Raw genomic sequence first — 21,264 nt, 5'->3', positions numbered from 1 at the left:
TATCATTAACTTTATTCTCAGTCATCTGTTTCTTTCGATCCCAATGCATTTGGTAGTTCAGTGACAGAGTGCTTTTGATTCTCAAATGTGACCTTAACAATCAATGCAGGCATTACTCCCCTGCTTCCTCCTTCCATATAACAGGTATTCACTAGGAAGAGAGGCTGGGATTTTTTGCCCAGCCTCTCTTTCTTTCTCATCTGTCTCTTCTCCTAAGGGCAGTATCAGGTATGTAATCATGGCACTTGGGGAAGAATGCACGGTTTCTTTTTATCGGTCTCTTTTGGGTAACATTTCCCCTAGTGTTGGCAGTCGTGTTTACCCTGGACTTTTTAGTATCATAGTAATAAGCAAAAGAAACTAGAAGCCCACAGATTGTGCCATAGGAAGGAACATGGTGGGTTTCTAAAACAAAAGGTAGACCAGTGTAACTGGATCATTATAAGTAGGACAAAGGGCAGCCTGAATGGCTTGATTACACAATACCTCTTCTCACAAACAGTGAGGAGTTCAGATTGTATTCTTTGAGCACTGGGAAATCATTAAAAAGCTTTCTCCTGGGAAATGGCATAAACTGATTTGTATTTTTAAAAGCTCCTCTGGCAGGGGCACCTGGGTGGCTCAGTGGGTTAAAGCCTCTGCCTTCAGCTCGGGTCATGATCTCAGAGTCCTGGGATGGAGCCCTGCATCAGGCTCTCTGCTCAGTGGGGAGCCTGCTTCCCTCTCTCTCTGCCTGCCTCTCTGCCTACTTGTGATCTCTCTCTCTGTGTCAAAGAAATAAAATTTTATAAAAAAAGCTCCTCTGGCAGAGGAGAGGCAAGATGGCAGAGGAGTAGCAGAATGAAATGACATCAGGTCGCAGGAGTTCAGCTAAATAGTTTGATATCAAGCCATTCAGAACATCTACAAACTCAACAGGAGACTGAAGAGAAGAGCAGCAATTCTAGGAACAGAAAATCGACCACTTTCTGAAAGGTAAGAGTTACAGAGCAGTGAACCCAAAGTGGGGTGGAGACCTCACAGGGACAGTGTGGTCTCAGGATCTGCGGAGTCACTGAAAGATCGGAGGCATCTGAGTATGGCAGAGCTCCCAGATATCGGAACAGGGAAGCCGACTACGGAGACGGAGCCGAGGAGTGAGCGCTCAGCTCAGGGTTTACCTTAAAATGATCCGCAGCACTGTCGTGCCACTGCTCTTTGAGTTGGGGCACCACAAGTGGCAGATCCAGGAGACCCACCTTCCTCGTCTGGAGGCAGGAATCTGCTGGGTTTGGAAACTCCAAATGGGGCCGTGCTCCGGAGACAGAAATGCTCAGTCCCAGGCCAGGTGAGCCCAGAGCGGGGCCAGAGACCAAGGAGATGGGAGTGATTGATCCATTTTCTCTGAAGGTGCACTGAGGAGTGGGACCCCGAAATCTCAGTTCCTCCAGCTTGGAGATTGGGAGACCACTGTTATCATTCCTGTCCTCCGGAGCTCTATGGAAAGCGTTCAGGGAGCAAAAGCTTCCAAGCACAAACTCGAGCAGCTTTCTTACCCTGACTCCTGGCAAGGGTGGTGTTATTCCGCCTCAGGCAAAGACATTTGAGAATCACTATAACAGGCCCATCCCCAAGAAGATCAGCAAGAACATCCAGCCAAGACCAAACTCACCAACCAAGGAGAAGAGCAGAACTCCAGAGCTAGGGGAAAGCAATGCATGGAAATCCTGGCTTTCTCCCCATGATCCTTTAGTCTTACAAAGTTAAATTTTTTTAATTTAATTTTTCTCTTTTTTCTAATTTTTTAAAACTTTCCCTCTTTCCACTTTTAATGTTTTCTAACTAGTTTATCTTAACAATACCTTTCTAAAAAAGAAAATATTTTTAAACCTTCATTATTATAGTCATATCTTATCCTCCATTGTATTTAACCTTACTTTTGATATACATATATGGTTTTTTTCCTAAAAAATTTCGGATACAATTTATTCTAACAGATCAAAATATACACTAAATCTAGCACAGGCCTTTGGTCTAGTCTTCAGCCTGAGCACATTCTCTCCCCCACCACATTTTTTTCCTTCTTTCTTTTTCTGAACAACTTACGTTATCAATTCCTTTTTTAGAGTTGTTTTTAAATTTTCATCTTTACAGTCATATTCCATCCCTTCATTGTATTTACGCTTATTTTTGTATTTATATACATTTCTCATTCTTAAAAATTTGGGGGGGTAGTTTCTTCTAAGAGACCAAAATATACCCCAAATCAAGTGGGTGGTTCTCTTCTATTCACCAGTCTATTATATTATATATATACTTTACAATATAATTATGTAATTATATTATATATATAACTTTTTAATTTCTTTGTACCCCTTTTCTTCTCCTCCCGTTTTGGGGTCTCTTCTGATTTGGTTAGCGTACATTTTTCTGGGTACATTACATCTTTGCCACCCTTTTAGTATTTTATTCTCTCATTCATATATTCTTACCTGGATAAAATGACAAGGCAGAAAAACCCAGCACAAAAAAAAAGAACAAGAGGCAGTACCAATGGCTAGGGACCTAATCAATCAGACATTGGTAATATGTCAGATCTAGAGGTCAGAATGACGATTCTCAAGGCGCTAGCTGGGTTTGAAAAAGGTATGGAGGATATTAGAGAAACTCTGTCTGGAGAAATAAAATCCCTTTTGTGAACCATGAGAGACTTTGGACTCTGAAAAACAATCTGAGGGTTTTAAAGGGGCAGGGGGGGTGGGGGTTGGGGGAACCAGGTGGTGGGTATTAGAGACAGCATGGATTGCATGAAGCACTGGGTGTGGAGCAAAAACAATGAATACTGTTACGCTGAAAATAAAAATAAATAAATAAAATAAAATCCCTTTTTGGAGAAATAAAAAATAAAAATCTAATAAAGCTGAAATCAAAAAAGGCATTAATGAGGTGCAATCAAGAATAGAGGTTCTTACTGCTAGGATAATGAGGCAGAAGAGAGAATTAGTGATATAGAAGACCAAATGATGGAGAATAAAGAAGCTGAACAAAAGAGAGACAAACAACTACTGGACCATGAAGGGAGAATTAGAGAGATAAGTGATACCATAAGACAAAACAATATTAGAATAATTGGGATCCCAGAAGAAGAAGAAAGAGAGAGAGGGGCAGAAGACATATTGGAGCATTACTATAGTAGAGAATTTCCATAATATGGCAAAGGGAACAAGCATAAAAATCAAGGAGGCACAGAGGATACCCCTCAAAAACAATAAAAATACGTCCACACCCCATCATCTAATACTAAAACTTATCAGTCTTAGTGACACAGAGAAAATCCTGAAAGTAGCTCGGGACGAGAAGTCTGAAATATACAATAATAGAAATATTAGATTGGCAGCAGACTTATCCACAGAGACCTGGCAGGCCAGAAAGAACTGGCATGATATATTCAGAGCACTAAATGAGAAAAATATGCAGCCCAGAATACTATATCCAGCGAGGCTATCACTGAAAATAGAAGGAGAGATAAAAAGCTTCCAGGACAAACAAAAATTTAAAAAATTTGCAAACACCAAAACAGTCCTACAGGAAATATTGAAAGGGGTCCTCTAAACAAAGAGAGAGCCTAAAAGTAGTAGACCAGAAAGGAACAGAGATAATATACAGTAACAGTCACCTGACAGGCAATACAATGGCACTAAATTCCTATCTTTCAATAGTTATCCTGAATGTAAATGGGTTAAATGCCTCAATCAAAAGACCCAGGGTATCAGAATGGATAAAAAAACAAGACCCATCGATATGCTGTCTACAAGAAACTCATTTTAGACCCAAAGACATCCCCAGATTTAAAGTGAGGGGGTAGAAAACAATTTTCCTTGCTAATGGACATCAAAAGAAAGCTGAGGTGGCAATCCTTATATCAGATTAATTAGATTTTAAGCCAAAGACTATAATAAAAGGTGAGGAAGGACACTGTATCATACTCAAAGGGTCTGTCCAACAAGAAGACCTAACAATTTTAAATATCTACGCCCCTAACATGGGAGCAGCCAATTATATAAACCAATTAATAACAAAATCAAAGAAACACATTGACAATGATACAATAATAGTAGAGAACTTTAACACCCCCTCACTGAAATGGACAGATCATCCAGGCAAAAGATCAACAAGGAAATAAACGTCTTAAATGACACACTGGACCAGATGGACATCACAGATATATTCAGAACATTCCAACCCAAAGCAACAGAATATACATTCTTCTCTAGTGCACATGGAACATTCTCCAGAATAGATCACATCCTGGGTCAAAAATCAGGTCTCAACTGGTACCAAAAGGTTGGGACCATTCCCTGCATATTTTCAGACCACAATGCTCTAAAGCTAGAACTCAGTCATAAGAGGAAAGTTGGAAAGAACTCAAATACATGGAGGCTAAAGAGCATCCCACTAAAGAATGAATGTGTCAAACAGGAAATTAAAGAAGAATTTTAAAAAACCATGGAAACAAAAGATAATGAAAACACAACTGTTCAAAATCTGTGGGACACAGCAAAGGCAGTCGTGAGAGGAAAATATATAGCCATACAAGCCTTTCTCAAGAAACAAGAAAGGTCTCAAGTACACAACCTAACCCTACACCAAAAGGAGCTGGAGAAGGAACAGCAAAGAAAGTCCAAACCCAGTAGGAGAAGAGAAATCATAAAGATCAGAGCAGAAATCAATGAAATAGAAACCAAAAGAATAGTGGAACAAATCAACGAAACTAGGAACTGGTTCTTTGAAAGAATGAATAAGATTGATAAATCCCTGGCCAGAATTATCAAAAAGAAAAGAGAAAGGACCCAAATAAATAAAATCATGAAGGAAAGAGGAGACATCACAACCAACACCAAAGAAATACAAAGAATTATAAGAACATATTATGAGCAACTATACCCCAGCAAATCTGACAATCTGGAAGAAATGGATGCATTCCAAAACTGAACCATGAAGAAATAGAAAACCTGAACAGACCCATAACCAGTAAGGAGATTGAAGCAGTCATTATCTATCTCCCAACAAACAAGAGCCCAGGACCAGACAGCTTCCCAACAGAATTCTACCAAACATTTAAAGAATTAATACCTATTCTCCTGAAACTGTTCAAGAAAGTAGAAATGGAAGAAAAATGCCAAACTCATTTAATGAGGCCAGCATTACCTTGATCCAAAACCAGAGAAAGACCCCATCAAAAAGAGAATTACAGACCAATATCCTTGATGAGCACAGATGCAAAAATTCTCGCCAAAATACTAGCCAATAATATCCAACAGTACATTAAAAGGATTATTCACCATGACCAGGTGGGATTACACCAAGTGCAACTGGGCTGCAAGGTTGGTTCAACATCCTAAAATAAACCAATGTGATACAATATATTAATAAAAGAAAGGACAAGAATCTTATGATACTCTAAATAGATGCTGAAAAAGCATTTGACAAAGTACAGCATCCCTTCCTGATCAAAACTCTTCAAAGTGTAGGGATAGAGGGTACATTCCTCAATATCATCAAAGCCAGCTATGAAAAACCCACAGCGAATATCATTCTCAATGGGGAAAAACTGAGAGCTTTTCTGCTAACATCAGGAACACAGCAGGGATGTCCACCATCACCACTGCTATTCAACATAGTACTAGAAGTCCTCACCTCAGCAATAAGACAACAAAAAGAAATAAAAGGCATCCGAATTGGCAAAGAAGTCAAACTCTCACTCTTTGCAGGTGATACGATACTTTACATGGAAAACCCAAAAGACTCCACTCCAACTGCTAGAACTCATACAGGAATTCAGTGAAGTGTCAGGATATAAAATCAATGCACAGAAATCAGTTGCATTTCTATACAACAACAACAAGACAGAAGAAAGAGAAATTAGGGAGTCAATCCCATTTACAATTGCACTCAAAAAAAAAAAAAAAAAAAGACAGTATGGAACTGGCACAAACACATATATCAATAGGACAGAATGGAGAGCCCAGTCATAGACCCTCAAATCTATGGTCAACTAATCTTCGACGAAGCAGGAAAGAATGTCCAATGGAAAAAAGACAGTCTCTTCAACAAATGGTGTTGGCAAAATTCAGCCACGTGCAGAAAAATAAACCACACACAAAAATAGACTCAAAACGGATGAAAGACCTCAATGTGAGACAGGAATCCATCAAAATCCTTGAGGAGAACACAGGCAGCAACCTCTTTAACCTCAGCTGCAGCAACTTCTTCCTAGAAACATCGGCAAAGGCAAGGGAAGCAAAGGCAAAAATGAACTATTGGGACGTCATCAAGATCAAAAGCTTTTGCACAGCAAAGGAAGCAGTCAACAAAACCAAAAGACAACTGACAGAATGGGAGAAGATATTCACAAATGACATATCAGATAAAGGGCTAGTATCTAAAATCTATAAAGAACTTACAAAATTCAACACCCAAAGAGCAAATAATCCAATCAAGAAATGGGCAGAAGACATGAACAGACATTTCTGCAAAGAAGACACATGAAAAAATGCTCAGTATCACTTGGCATCAAGGAAATACAAATCAAAACCAGAGTGAGATATCACCTCGCACCAGTCAGAACAGTTAAAATTAATAAATCAGGAAACAACAGATGTTCGAGAGGATGCGGAGAAAGGGGAACCCTCCAACACTGTTGGTGGGAATACAGGCTGGTGCAGCCACTCTGGAAAACAGCATGGAGGTTCCTCAAAAAGCTGAAAATAGAGTTACCCTACAACACAGCAACTACACTACTGGGTATTTACCCTAAAGACACAAATGTAGTGATCCGAAGGGGCATGTGCACCCGAATGTTTACAGCAGCAATGTCCACAATAGCCAAACTATGGAAAGAACCTAGATGTCCATCAACAGATGAATAGATAAAGAAGGTGTGGTGTGTGTGTGTGTGTGTGTATATATATATATATATATACACACACATATATACAATGGAATACTATGCAGCCATCAAAAGAAATGAAATCTTGCCATTTGCAACAACATAGATGGAACTAGAGGGTATTATGTTGAGCAAAATAAGTCAATCAGAGAAAGACAATCATCATATGATCTCCCTGATATGAGGAATTTGAGAAGCAGAGTGGGGGGTTTGGGGGGTAGGAATGGAAAAAATGAAACAAGATGGGATTGGGAAGTAGACAAACCATTAGAGACTCTTAATCTCACAAAACAAACTGAGGGTTGCTTGGGGGAGGGGGTTATGGTTGGATTATAGTTGGGGGGTGGTTGGGTTATGGACATTGGAGAGGGTATGTGATATGGTGAAGCATGTAAGCCTGACGATTCACAGACCTGTACCCCCAGGGCAAATAATACATTATATGTTAATAAAAATAATTAATATTTAAAAATAATTAAGAATTTTTTATAAAAAGCTCCTCTAGCTGATGTGTGGTGACCAATCTGGAATGGGCTGAGTGAATGCAGGGAGACCAGGAGGAATGCTACAGGCAAGAGAGGATGGCGGGCTGAAATGGGACAGGGAGGGCAGGGATGGAAATAGGTCTACATGAGACATACTCGGGGGGTCAAACTGGTAGCACTTCCTGGTGAACTGACTATTGATGGCGACCAACAAGGAGGAATTAAGGATGACTCTCAGGCACATCAGCATGTAGAGGGGGTCTTCCCTGGAAGCCAAAAATTTCATTAGATTCTTAAAGCAATTTATATTAAAACAGTTAAAAACCACAGTTCTAGATGCTCAACAATTTTGTATTAAGTCAAGTGACCAGAGAGCAGCACAACAGTACAGCCCTACTTTGGCCCCTTCAGGAGCTACTTTTTTATTACACTGCACTATGGCATCATGCCACGGGACTGCATTTCAGGATCTAGTAAGAAACAGTGTACAGAGCACCCGGGTGGCTCAGATGGTTAAGCATCTGCCTTTGGCTCAGGGCATGATCCCAGGCTCCTGAGATCGAGTCCCACATTGGGCTCCCTGCTTGGCGGGGAGCCTGCTTCTTCCTCTCCTTCTGCTGCTCTCCCTGAAAAGATAGATAGATAGATAGATAGATAGATAGATGATAGATAGAGAAAGAAAGAGGAAGAGTTCTATAAAGCCCACTATTATATTTACTAAGGGGATATTTTAAGGCCATTATTCACCATACCTTCAATGCCACTTCTGTAAAAATGAAAAATCTCTGTCAATTCTCCCTCTTTTAGCCAGGTAGTAAATTTTTAGGTTAATTGTAAAGCAAATCCACTTAACTTTAGGGCATGAATTCTGTAAACCAACAAATTCACCTTTCTTCTAACACCATCTTAAGTTTTCCTACCCTCATTTTCTTCCCACCTTGATTTTCTCACTTTGAAAAAAATATTTTGTATGTATTGTTGAGAAGTTTTTCTCAAATATCTTCATAATAGTAATTTTAAAAAATAATTAATAAAAACAATCTCTGGTCCTGTCAAACACAACAAATATATTGCTACATAAATATATAGGAAAAGGTTAGTTGGTCTGCAGTGAAGCTTAGGAAAAAGACCTAAAGTAATCCCACAAACCTAGGGAGCTTTTTTCCTATAAAGATAGTCCCATGTCTGGGGTACAGCCTTCTACATGCTTCCCCTCATGTACCTGCATTTCTATCTTAATTTCTCATTAATTTCAAAAGTTTTAGAACTAAGTGTTAAATCCATAGTTGTTACCATCAATTTTCCAAGACTCAAGTAAAGCTCATCACTGCAGAAAAAAAAAGTGGCTCATTATTACAAAGGATTAATTATAAATGCTGATCAAGTAATGTCCTGTAAAACACATATTTCTTATCTAAAACAACATTATAAAGTTTAATCGCTCATTTTCCCAATACAAGAGATGTAAACAAGAGCTTCAGTTAGTCATCAGGCTATTTAACTAGTGCTATGATTTCAAGGAATTGCCAGTAATTGACGTGACTTCAAGGGAGAAGAGTGAGATTTCAAATCTCTTTTGCTGAAAACATCAAGTACTAGCTCTTTTTATTTCTCCCTATCCCTCCTATGTTGGAAGGGTGTGCAGAAAAAAAGCCACTCAAACTACCCATAAAACTGCAATGTAAGAAAATATTTATAAGCTTGTTATGATTGCATGGGGCGGGTGTTAAGGGCAGGTGGAAATAAACATGTGCTGGTGACTTTTTTTTTTTAAATTTATTTTCAGCCTAACAGTATTCATTGTATTTGCACCACACCTAGTGCTCCATGCAATCCGTGCCCTCTCTAACACCCACCACCTGGTTCCCCCAACCTCCCACCCCCCCACCACTTAAAACCCCTCAGATTGTTTTTCAGAGTCATGGTTCACCTCCCCTTCATCTTTTTGAGACTCTGACAGCTCACAGCCCACAACCAGGTTTACAACCCCGGGAACTGCCCACCCTCCCCACCACTGAGCCCATCCACAATGCAGATGTCCCCTGTTGATGGGACAGGAGCCTGACTCTGGCCACGCTGAATGGAAGTGGGTGCATAGCTGATCCAAATTGGACCACTCAGATGTCCTCTTCCATAACTCAGAATTAAGACTGAGAAACAGGGAGTCCATCAGTTCCTCCTAAGACCAAAACTATAGAAAAAACTTGTTTGTGGAAGAAAGGGCATTTTGGTTGCTATGTACATTCCAGAAGCAAATAAAGTCTGCATGCCAAAAGAATGAGTTGCAAGCATATATGAGTTGAGACGGTCTTGCAGTGCCTAGTTCCCATCCCTTCCTAAGGCCTTGATATACTCCTGCATTCCAAAAATTCTTATAATAACTTGTGCTTTCTTGTATAAGCTACAAATAGACATTTGTCACTTACAACTCAAAAGTCCTAACACATACATCTTTTACCCCCTCCCCCCAACTGTATGATTATTATTGGCTAGAGAAATAGGGTTTAAATTACTTAATTTCTTATTTTCCCAAAATAGGAATATGATTTCCTACACTCTAACCATTATGGTAACTTGCAAAACAAAAAGTGACTGCAAAGTCAGCTGATTCAAAGACAAATTCTGAAAAAGTAAGCTGTAAAACACAATCTTACCTCGAGATTCTCTTTTCTATGCACTTCAATAGCTTTCTCCTCAGATAATCCACAGCAGCCATATTCCAAAGGAGTAAACACTGTAGTCGGGACATTAACATAATCACACTGAAAAATAAACAAATCACATCTGCTTATTTTGTGACACTTTTCACATCAAAAATCTACATTACATACATTTCTAAGAGGAAAATAAATAAGCCTGGTCCAATGTGACTGATTCTTCCATTTCACCACCTCAGGGAATTTATAGTTACACTCAGAGTAGGGGGTGAGCCCAACTCCAGAGCAGAGATCACAACTTGGCCAGGGGCCCACGGATGGGACCAGCCACCATTGGCCATGCACCTAACTGCCACAGAGATGAGCAAAGAAGCAGCTGAACAGTGTGAGACTGGGTGACTGCCCTACCATCAAGGGGAGATGGCATAGTGTAAAGGGGTGGCTAACACGGGTTCTTAGAGATCCTATGGCTTTGAGAGAACCCCAAAGACCCCTTATTAGACGAGGCAGAGCATGGGTGGACATCACGGGAAGATTGCAGACTCTGAGCTCTACCTGCCTCTTTCAGCAGCTCCAGGCACCTACCTGCGGGAAAGTGAGTGTGAGTGCTGGTCGCAACCCTGCCTGGAAGAGACTGTGACAGCATGGAGAACCAGAGCACACTGGTGCAAGCACATTAGAACCGTGTGTTGAGAGAGAGCAGTGTGCAGGATCAGAGAAAGGGCAGAGGGTACAACCAGAGATGAAGGTCACTAGGCCTGCCCTCAAGGGGCGACACTGTCCTTTGCACTACATGTCCCCCCAACCCTGCCAACAGGTTGTAGGTGATTAGGTAAAGGGTGACCTCTAACCCAAAGAAAGGTAATGAGAAAGCTAGCCAGAATCAATGTAGAAAAAGGTGAGCTACATCAATCAAATTCTTTCTTTTGCAAGAAGATGAGTTAGAAGCAAAGGAAGAATCCCCCGGTGGTAGTGGGATAGGAAGAAATGCACCAGTGGAGCTAGGGCCAAGTAAGGCTACCAGTAGAGCACCCTGTGAAACCCCCACCTGTGTCCCAGGGCCCCAGAACAGTCCTGACCCCAGCCCAGTTCCAGCTCCAAATGCAGTGTGGCCCAGCCTTAGCATGGCGCTTGTTCTAAGGCAGTGTTTCAACTTACCAATCCATAGGATCCTCATAGGAAACCCCCTCAGTCTGCCTAATGTGAGTAAGTTTCTACTTTTTGTTACCCCAAACAAAAACAAATAAAATCCACGAGGTATCCCCACATCAATGAGGTGGATTATGTATAACATACATCAGCCTAGAATCTTGAACTTAGATGCTCTAACACACTTCACATTTGCTAACCTGCAAATTGTGGGTAAGCCAAGCGTTTTTTCCTTTTTCTAACATGGCTAGGAAAAAAACCACATAACCATAGGGATAATCTTGGTATTTTCTGACTTCTGTTAGGCCTGCAAAAACTCATCATCCCATTTACAGTTGGCCCTTGTAGGGGTTGGGATGCTGACCCCCTTGCAGTCAAAAATCCCCATATAACTCCTGACCCCCCCAACTTAACTAATAGCCTACCTATGACTGGAAGCCTTACCAATAATGTAAATTAGCCAATTAATGCATATTTTTATATTATAAGTATTGTATATTATATTCTCACAATAAAGTAAGCTAGAGAAAGGAAAATGTTACTAAGAAAATCACAAGGGAGAGAATACATTTTCAGCACTGTGTTGTGTTTATTGACAAGAATCTACACTTAAGGGCACCTGGGTGGCTCAGTGGGTTGGGCCACTGCCTTCGGCTCAGGTCATGATCTCAGGATCCTGGGATCGAGTCCCACATCAGGCTCTCTGCTCAGCAGGGAGCCTGCTTCCTCCTCTCTCTCTCTCTGCCTGCCTCTCTGCCTACTTGTGATCTCTCTCTGTCAAATAAATAAATAAAATCTTTAAAAAAAAAAAAAAAGAATCTACACTTAAGTGGACCCATACCATATTCAAGGGTCAGCTATATATTTTTTAAAAGATTTTATTTATTTATTTGACAGCAAGAGAGGGAACACAAGCAGGGGAAGTGGAAGAGGGAGAAGCAGGCTCCCCACTGAGCATGGAGCCCCATGTGGGGCTTGATCCTAGGACCATGGGATCATGACCTGAGCCAAAGGCAGACACTGAATGACTGAGCCATCCAGCTGCCCCAAGGATCAGCTATATCAACCAGCAGCTGACCCTATGTCCTTACATGGCTTACAGGGGAAGCCTCATTTTCAACAGATCCCTCTGTCTCCTGTTTCCAATCAAGTAAGAATAATCAACAGAAAATTCCTCAATCTTTCTTCCTTTCATCTAAAACACTTTCTCCACATCTTCAGCCATCTCCTCCACCTAAACTTGACTTCATCTTGCCCTCCTTGTTGCCTTCCTTCTAGTCCTCGTACCTTTAAGTTCTTTCTTTCTTCACACTAAACACACGGCTGCATTTTCAGATCTCTCCACCCCACCGCTGCCTTGATTAACTTCTTAAAGCATTTGGCAACTAATCCCCCTCCATACACCCCGAGATGCTAACTTCATTACCACACTGTATGTTCGGCATCCCAGTCCCACCCACTGATGCCCGCAGAGCTGTGCTCTTGTTGTCCTCTCCAGCAATGCCTCCCTCTATGTTCCAGGTCTTCCCTCATGACCTCACAAGGCACCTGGCATGACACAACAAGCAGAGCGGAGCAACATTTATTAAGAAGACATACTCAAAAGATTTCTCCTGATCCTAATCATGTTAAACAATCAAAGAAACCCAAAACATGAGACATTGCACAAGGAAAGTAGTCTGGACTCATCAAAAATCAAAGTCACGAAAAATAAAACAACCAGGAAAGTAAACACACACACACACACACACACACACACACACACACACACACAAAAGCAGGAAAGTAAAGTCAGGGGAACCATTGCAGGTTAAAAGAGACTTAAGAGTCGGAAGAGCTAAATATACCACAGGAATCAACACGTCCGGCTATATATGCTTAATGGAAATCTGAGGAAATCTGAACAGTATCATATTTTTGTTCAGTTTCTCAGATAGAATGATGAAACTGGTTATGGAAGAAGATGCTTGTTATCAGGAGATGCATGCTGAAGTATATAGGGGCCAAAGCCGCTGACACCTGCAAACTACCTAAAAAGCTCTGGAATGGGAGATGGAGAGAAGGGAGTTGGGGGAAATCAGAGAGGGAGACAATCCATGAGAGACTGTGGACTCTGAGAAACAAACTGAGTGTTTTGGAGGGGAGGTGAGTGGGGGGTTGGGTAAGCCTGGGGGTGGGTATTAAGGAGGGCACGTTATTGCATGGAGCACTGGGTGTGGTGCATTAACAATGAATTTTGGAACACTGAAAATAAATAAATTTTTTTTAAAAAGGCTCTGGAAATAAAATACACACATTGTACACATAAATATTCTGAAAAAAAGAGAGAGCCAAATGGCAAAATATTAATAACTGGGAAATGTGGAAGAAAGGGTAATATGGGTGATTATTACTATTCTTCCTGTGGTTTGACACCTTTCCAAATAGAAAGATGGAGGAAATAAAGGTCTTCAAGAGTTCCCACTGCATAGAGAAGGCCATTCCAATTCTTTATGTGGTTGGCATGAGAGATTTTTTTTTTTAGTATTTTTTTTAAAAAGTTTATTTATTTATTTGATAGAGAGAGCATAAGTAGGCAGAGAGGCAGGCATGGGGAGGGGAAGCAGGCTCCCTGCTGAGCAGAGAGCCCAATGCAGGGTTCGATCCCAGGATCCTGAGATCATGACCTGAGCCAAAGGCAGAGGCTTAACCCACTGAGCCACCCAGGCACCCCCAGCATGAGAGATTTTTGATGAGCTGGCACCAAATAAATTTTCTAGCCTTATTCCCAGTTGTATGCCTCTATTCCCAAGTGCTCTGCCCACACACACTCCAAATGCTCTAAGTATTATGGAAGGGACAATTCTTTGTCCCTTAGGACAAAACATTTAGCATTCCTCACCCCCACCCAGGCCCTTCATCCACCAATACTTCCACACGTTCACATGCTCTCGTGGAGGAGAGCACAGCGGAACTCTAACAGACTGCTCACAGTCCTGCTGAGAGTCATGTTTGCAAATACATTATCTCTTACCAGAAAAGCTCTGTGCTTTGCTTCCTTGGTTTTGAATTATTCATCCCACAAAGCCCGTCCCACATCTTTGGTTGAGACAACAAAAGGTGCAGGAGATAGTAGAAATCATCACCTTCACACTTGGCAGAGGTGAAACTGAGGCACGGAGATTTGAAACAACTTGACCAGGTTCACACACCAGCAGACACTAAAGCCAGGGCCAGCGATCGCCCATCTCGGATCCCTTTACCAGTCCAATAAGTGACAACTAACTGCCCCTTGTCTTACATTACTCATGATCCTTCACTCTCCTGGGAAACCCTTTGGCCCTGGAACCATGCCAATCCCCTGTATGTCACCTAGCATGACATCCTGCACACAGCAGACACTCCAATGATAATTGTTAAAAATTATTACTAAATACTAATTTATCTGTGATGAACTCTTTCCTTGCAAAACAAGTGCACAAGTGATGTTTGTACTGATTTTTCTAATCACAATTTTTATCTAGATATCATCTCAAAAGTAGGAACCTCACCTTTTCCAAAGAGCCAGCAAAAAGTCTGCGAGCCAGCAGCTTGCCTGCCTGTATAGCAATGGGTGTGAGCTCAAGTTTACCCTCCAGAATATCCCCAACAGCATAAACATAGGGTACATTGGTCTGTTCCACGTCGTTTACTGGTATTTTGCCACTCCTATTGGATTTTGGAAAGGAAACAAATACATTATGATTCATTCTGTACTTCTGGATGACTAACACTAACTTTTCCAAGAGAAAATGACTAAACACATAGAACAAAGACCTCCCTCTAAGAAGAGAGGCTCCTCAGGTTATCAATCTCTATAAGATCAATGGCTTGAATCATAAGGGTTTCTGTAGCTCCAAAAAACCACCTGAAACCATACACATTTTTTGGATGCCAACTATAGCTCCTGATTTCCCCCAGAGTTGCACTAGAGTTTTGAAATTTTTCTGCTTGCTTGACCAACAATATAAAAATTAATTCTAAATCAAACAGTGGGTTAAGACATTTCCACAATTTATTTTTTAAAATTACTGGTTAATATATCAGTTCTTTAAGGTACACACTAAAGAGTTACTGATTCATTAATAAAAAAACTAATTAATACAGAGCTGGCACAGCACTTGCTGTGAAATAAACTCAGAGCATTAAAATTTTGCATCTTAGTAATTAAATGAGAATTTCCAAGAGGTAATCTGTAGAAACATTTTGCTTTGTGTAGCAACAGTGCAATGATCCCACATGTACTTACTTTTCATTGACTTTGACACCAATCTTCTCCAAGCCTATTTTCCTTGTACAGGACTCACGACCAATGGCTAACAAAACCTATGTTAAGAGTGAGATCCAAAACAGAAATTGGTCAATGTTGGGAATGAAAGGAACATCACTACAAATCCTTCAGACATAAAAAGGACAATAACAGAACACTATGAATACCCTATGCCAATAAAGGTGACAGCTTAGATGAAACATCCTTTGAAAGACAGTTTACCAAGTCACACACACATGCAAATCTAAAATAACTCTATGTTATATCCTAAATTATGTCCCCGCACCAAATTCACATGTTAAAGTCCTAAGTTCCAGTGCCTCAGAATGTAATGTATTTGGAGACAGGGCCATTAAAGAAGTAATTAAGGTTAAAATGAGGCCATTAGGGTGGGGCCTTTATATGATTGATGTCCTTTATAAAAAGGGGCAATTAGGACACAGATGACACAGACTGAGGGGCAACCATGTGAGGACCCAAGAAGAAGGTGCTATCTGCAAGCCAAGGAAAGGCCTCAGAAGAAACCAAACCTGCTGACACTGAAAGACCCGCGGATCCCCTTACCCAAGAATCCAACACTGCCACTGGATGCAATCAGCAAGAGGTTCTTTATTGTTACGCAGGCGCCTGCGGGTGGTCAGCGCGCGCCTGCGGGTGGTCAGCAGCTCCTGCTAGCTGAGCACACCCGGCTGTGGTGGCGCCGGGTTTTTATAGACAGGTACAAACAAGTTTTGGGTGGGGCGCAACTGATTGGTTGACAGTTAGAACTTTTGAAAAAGGCATACGTGGAGTTTGCTGATTGGCTCTAAGGACCCACACGCGGGAAGAGAGAGGCGGGAAGGGGGAACAAGCTGATTGGTTCTGAGGGCCCGCGCACGGGAGGAGAGAGGCGGGAAAGGGGAACAAGAAGGGGGAAGGTAGGAATGCCATCATGGCGTCTCTATTATTTCTATAAGCCAAGCGGTTACAGAAGGGCAAAAGAGCGATTAATAAGCAATTAATAACCTAATTAATAACCTGGTCTATACCTAAAAGCCAGCGGTTTACAGAAAAGCAAACAAGCGATTAGTTATCCTATCTATCTTCTAGGGGAGGAGTCTTTCAACACCATGATCTGACTTCCAGCCTCCAGAACTGTAAGAAACTAAATTTCTGTTTAGACACTCAGTCTGTGGTGTTTTTTTATGGCAATCCTAGCAGAGGAACATATCCTATACTCATTGCAGAAACTGAATCCACAAATTGCAAACTGTCCATAAATTAACTCAAGACCCAAATGACTTTACTGGTAAAGTCTATCAAAACTTAAGTAAGAAATACTAATAATGGGATACAAACTCTTCCAGAAAAAAAAAGAGGAGGGAACACTTCCCAACTCTTTTTTGTGAGACCAGCATAAACAACTGACACAAAAATCAAAAAGGATATTAAAATAAAATTATAAGCCCATAGTCCTCATTAACACAGATGCAGAATACTTAATAAAATGTTAGCTAGAAAATGAAATATAGCAATATATAAAAAGGATAATTGATCATGACCAACTGAGGTTTGTCCCCAAAATACAAATTTGGTTCAACATGCAAAAATCAATCAATGTGATTAATCATATTAACCAAATAATGGAGAAAACAATTTAATCATCACCCAATAGATATGGGAAAAGAATTTGATAAAATTTAACACCATTTGAGGATTTTAATATAGTCAGTCCTCAGCAGATTAAGAATAAAAGAAAACTTCCCCAATCTGTGAAAAGGCACTTTATTTTAAAAAAAAATCTACAGCTTACATCCTAGCAATGATGAAAGTCTGAATGCTTCACCTCTCAGGTGGAAGCAAGATGAGGATGCCCACTCTCAAGCAATTTCTATTCGACATTGTACTGGAGGACTTAACCAGTGCAACAGGCAAGAGGAAGAAATAAAAGGCAGGCTAATTTTTTAAAAAGAAAAAATCTGGCTGTATATGCAGATGTTAACCCCAAGAATCTACAATAAGGACAACATACAAAAATCATTTATATTTCTATATACTACCAACTAAGCAGTGAAAATTTAAAAATTTAAAATACCATTTTATAATACCTTAAAAAGATGAAATATGTGGAGACAAATTTAGCAAAACACATGAGAGACCTCTAGAGCAAAATGATAAAATACTGCAAGAAAAACATACATAAACAAACAGATCTATGAAGTTCATACACCAGAAAACTCAATATTGTTAAGATGCTCATTTCTTCCAAACTGGTCTATATAATCAATATAATTCCAATCAAAATCCCAGCAGGACTTTTTCTGGTAGAAATCAACAAGCTGCTTTTTAAAAGTTATATGAAAATGTAAAGGACCTGAAGAAAGCTGAAGGACTTACTGCACCAGTCTAAAATTTGCTATAAAGCTTCAATACTGAAAACAATGTGGTAAAAGGAGACAAGTGGTTGATGGGATTAAGAGTGCAGAAACAGACCCACAGTAAATGGTCAAATTCCTTCAACAAAGGCACCAAATCAACTTAGTGGAAAAAGGGAAGTCTTTTCAACAAACAAATGTTGAAAGGAAAGTCTTTCAACAAACACCCACATGGGAGAAAAAGAACCCATATTCCTACCTTATTCTATAAACAAAAATTAATTCAAGATGTATTATAGAACTGAACATAAAAAATAAAACTATAAAGCTTCAAGAAGAAAATATAAGAGAAGAGCTTCATGACCTTTGGGTAAAAAGATTCCTTAGAGCACACAGAAAGCATTAACCATAAATCAAAAAATTGATAAACTCAACTTCATAGAAATTTTAAAACTACTGCTCATCAAAAGATACCATAAAAAGTGAATAGGGAAGTCACAAATGGGAAGAAAATATTCACAATTTATTATCTACCTGAAAATGGAATGTATTCAAGATATATACAAAACTTCAATTCAAGAATAAAAATTAAAATAACTGAACAAAAATGGACCAAACATTTAAACAGAGACTTCATAATGGAAAATATAATAAATGGCCAGTAAACACATGATAAGTTCCTCAACATCATTAGTCATCAGGAAGGCACAGATTAGAACCATAATAAGAGACCACTACACATGCACAAAACTGGCTAAAATGAAAAATCTGGACAAGCCCAAAGTTGACCACATGGGATAACCAAAAATCCCACGTCAGCTCATGGAAATATAAAGTGATTCATTCATTCAGAAGCTGTTTGGCAGTTTCTCAAAAAGTTAAACACAGAAACTATCCTATGACCATTTAATTTCATTCCTAGGTATTTACCTATAAGAAATGAACACATAGGTCTACAAGGGCTTATGCAAGAAGACTTCATAGCAGTTTAAGTCACAATAGCCCAAACTACAAACAGCCTAGGTGTCCATCCACAGGAAAATGAGCAAACTGTGACATACCCATACAAACTTACAGTTATAGAATTCATACAATAAGAACTAACTACAGACACACAACAACATGGATGAAATACGAAGAGTACATATCAAATAATTCTATTCCTGTGACACCTAGAATAGGCAAAACTAGTCTATGGTGACAGAATCAGAATAGGGTTGTTTGGGTCAGGGAGTGGGAAGGGATTTGGGAGAGCTTTCTGAACTCACAGAAATATTCTGTTACCTTCACATAAGTATGGATGATATAAACATGTACATTTGTCAAAACTGACTGAAATGTACATCTAAGAAATGTGCATTTCACTACATGTAAATTACACATTATCAAAGTAAACAATTTAAAATTCCAATACTGTGAATAACTTTATACCAATACATTTAAGAACTTAGATGAAATAAACTAATTCCTAGAAATTTAACTAATCTAAAGTAACTCAGAAAAAAAATAGCCTTAAAAGTCCTATGGCTGTTAAAGAAATTCAATCAGTGGTCAAATTCTTATATCTATAGAAAATTCTAGGCCTAGATGGTTACATATCAGTGAATTCTATCAAGCAGATGAAGAACCAATTCTAACATTACAAAAATGCTTCCAGAGAATAAAGAGGTTATACTCCAAACTTCTCTCATGAGCTAAAACAACCTTGATATGCAAATCTGAAAAGTGCAATATACGAAAGGAAAATCATTAGCCAATACAATTCATGAATATTAATGCAAAAATTCTAAAGAACGAAATCCAACAGTATATAAAAAGAACCATTACCAAGTTCGGTTTATACCAGGAACACAGAGTTGGTTGAACATTAGGAAATCAATGTAATTCAACACATTAACAGATGAAAGAAAAAAATTTTTGATCAACAGCTACAAAAGAAAGACTGTTACATACAAACATCTACTTGTGAGTTTTAAAAAACAAAAAAGAAATAACCAAACAACCCCTGGAAAACAAAAAAGAAAAGAAATCCTTTAACTTAATTAAGAATATCTAACAAAATCCTGCAGAAAACATTACTTTTTAATGATGAAACACAGAACTTTCAATACTGAGAACAAGGCAGAATGCCTACCACTGCCATTTCTTGGAGGTCCCAGCTAGTGTACTTACACACACCAAAAAAAGAAATAAAAAGGGAAAGAGCAAAAAGTAGGAAACAAAACTTTTGTTATTTATAAATCGTAGGAAGGCATACAAAGAAAACTTAAAATAATCTAAGATAAATTATCAAGTAAGAGTTTAGCAAGATTATGGTATGCTAAATCAAAACACACAAATTGGCAGCATTCCTATACACCAGCAACTGTTAAAAAGAATGACATTTTCTCAAAAAAATACCATTCATGACTACATAAAAATATAGTAAATACCTGAGGATAAATCTAAAAGATGTTCTTGATTTGCATGTAGAGAAATTTGTTAACTTTGTTAGGAGTTATTGAAGACAACTTAAATTAGGAGGCAGATATACCATGTTCATGGAGAGAAGACTAAATATTGCAATAAAAAGTTACCAATTGATTTATATATCCAGTACAATCCTCATAAAACTCTCAACTGGGGTTGATTTATTTTGTTTTCTTATTTTTGGCTTTGTTGATCCTCCCCATATTATTTCCTTTTTTTAACTAAAAACAATCACACATATATCAGTATATAAAACATAAATGTATTATTATTTACCAAAGAAATGTTAACATCCAAATATCAGTTTAAATTAGAACTGTTGCCACCCAATATAGTCCATGGACTATTCACATTGTTTGCAGATTTTATATTGTTTTTGAAAATAAAAAGATCTTTATTATAATTTTTTATTATAAGATACCCAATTTTTATTGAAAATATTAAAATGCCCAAATGTAGAAGATGTCTAATGCCCCAGAAATAAGTACTTATAACAGTCAGATATATCAGCTTCCAGATTTTATTCTATGTATAAATTATCCATACACACATATTATCTTATATTTCTCATGTACACCAAAAACTACCAAATGTCAACAGCTCAACTACCTACCATTTTATTATAGTTTTACAAAGAATCAAAAGGAAAAAAGTTAAGGCTAGTAGAATTTTCCCATAAAGTTCATCTGTGCTAATTTATGAGTGTGTTCAACCACTTAACTGTTTATAAACTAAAAACTTACTGTATTATATATTTCTTCAATAGTTTCTGGCCCTTCAGTGGATTTAGCCACTACTTTCAGCTTTCCAGGTGAACCTTTATCCAACTGCTGAACCTAGTAAGGATAAAAAAATGTAATGATTCTATCCAAAGGTGACAGAAAATAAATGGGTCAGAGGGTGTACACGTGTGCGCATGTAGGTTTCTCAACTA

General features: G+C 39.0%; 1 protein-coding gene across 1 annotated transcript in view; it reads right to left on the bottom strand.

Annotated features, from left to right (window-relative positions):
- The window catches only part of TXNRD3 (thioredoxin reductase 3), a 68,714-nt gene that overhangs the window by 13,559 nt on the left and 33,891 nt on the right, over positions 1–21,264 (bottom strand). Inside the window, exons 10-13 of the mRNA XM_059161938.1 lie at positions 21,074–21,166; positions 15,487–15,563; positions 14,750–14,906; positions 10,068–10,175 (exon numbers count right to left, since the gene is read on the bottom strand). Of these exons, the coding sequence (XP_059017921.1) occupies positions 10,068–10,175; positions 14,750–14,906; positions 15,487–15,563; positions 21,074–21,166 (435 nt within the window). The remainder of the gene's footprint in view (positions 1–10,067; positions 10,176–14,749; positions 14,907–15,486; positions 15,564–21,073; positions 21,167–21,264) is intronic.

This window comes from Mustela lutreola, chromosome 2, assembly GCF_030435805.1.
Source record: "Mustela lutreola isolate mMusLut2 chromosome 2, mMusLut2.pri, whole genome shotgun sequence".
Lineage (NCBI taxonomy): Eukaryota > Metazoa > Chordata > Mammalia > Carnivora > Mustelidae > Mustela > Mustela lutreola.
Note: the sequence above shows the minus strand (reverse complement) of the source record. Positions and strands in the feature narration are given on the sequence as shown.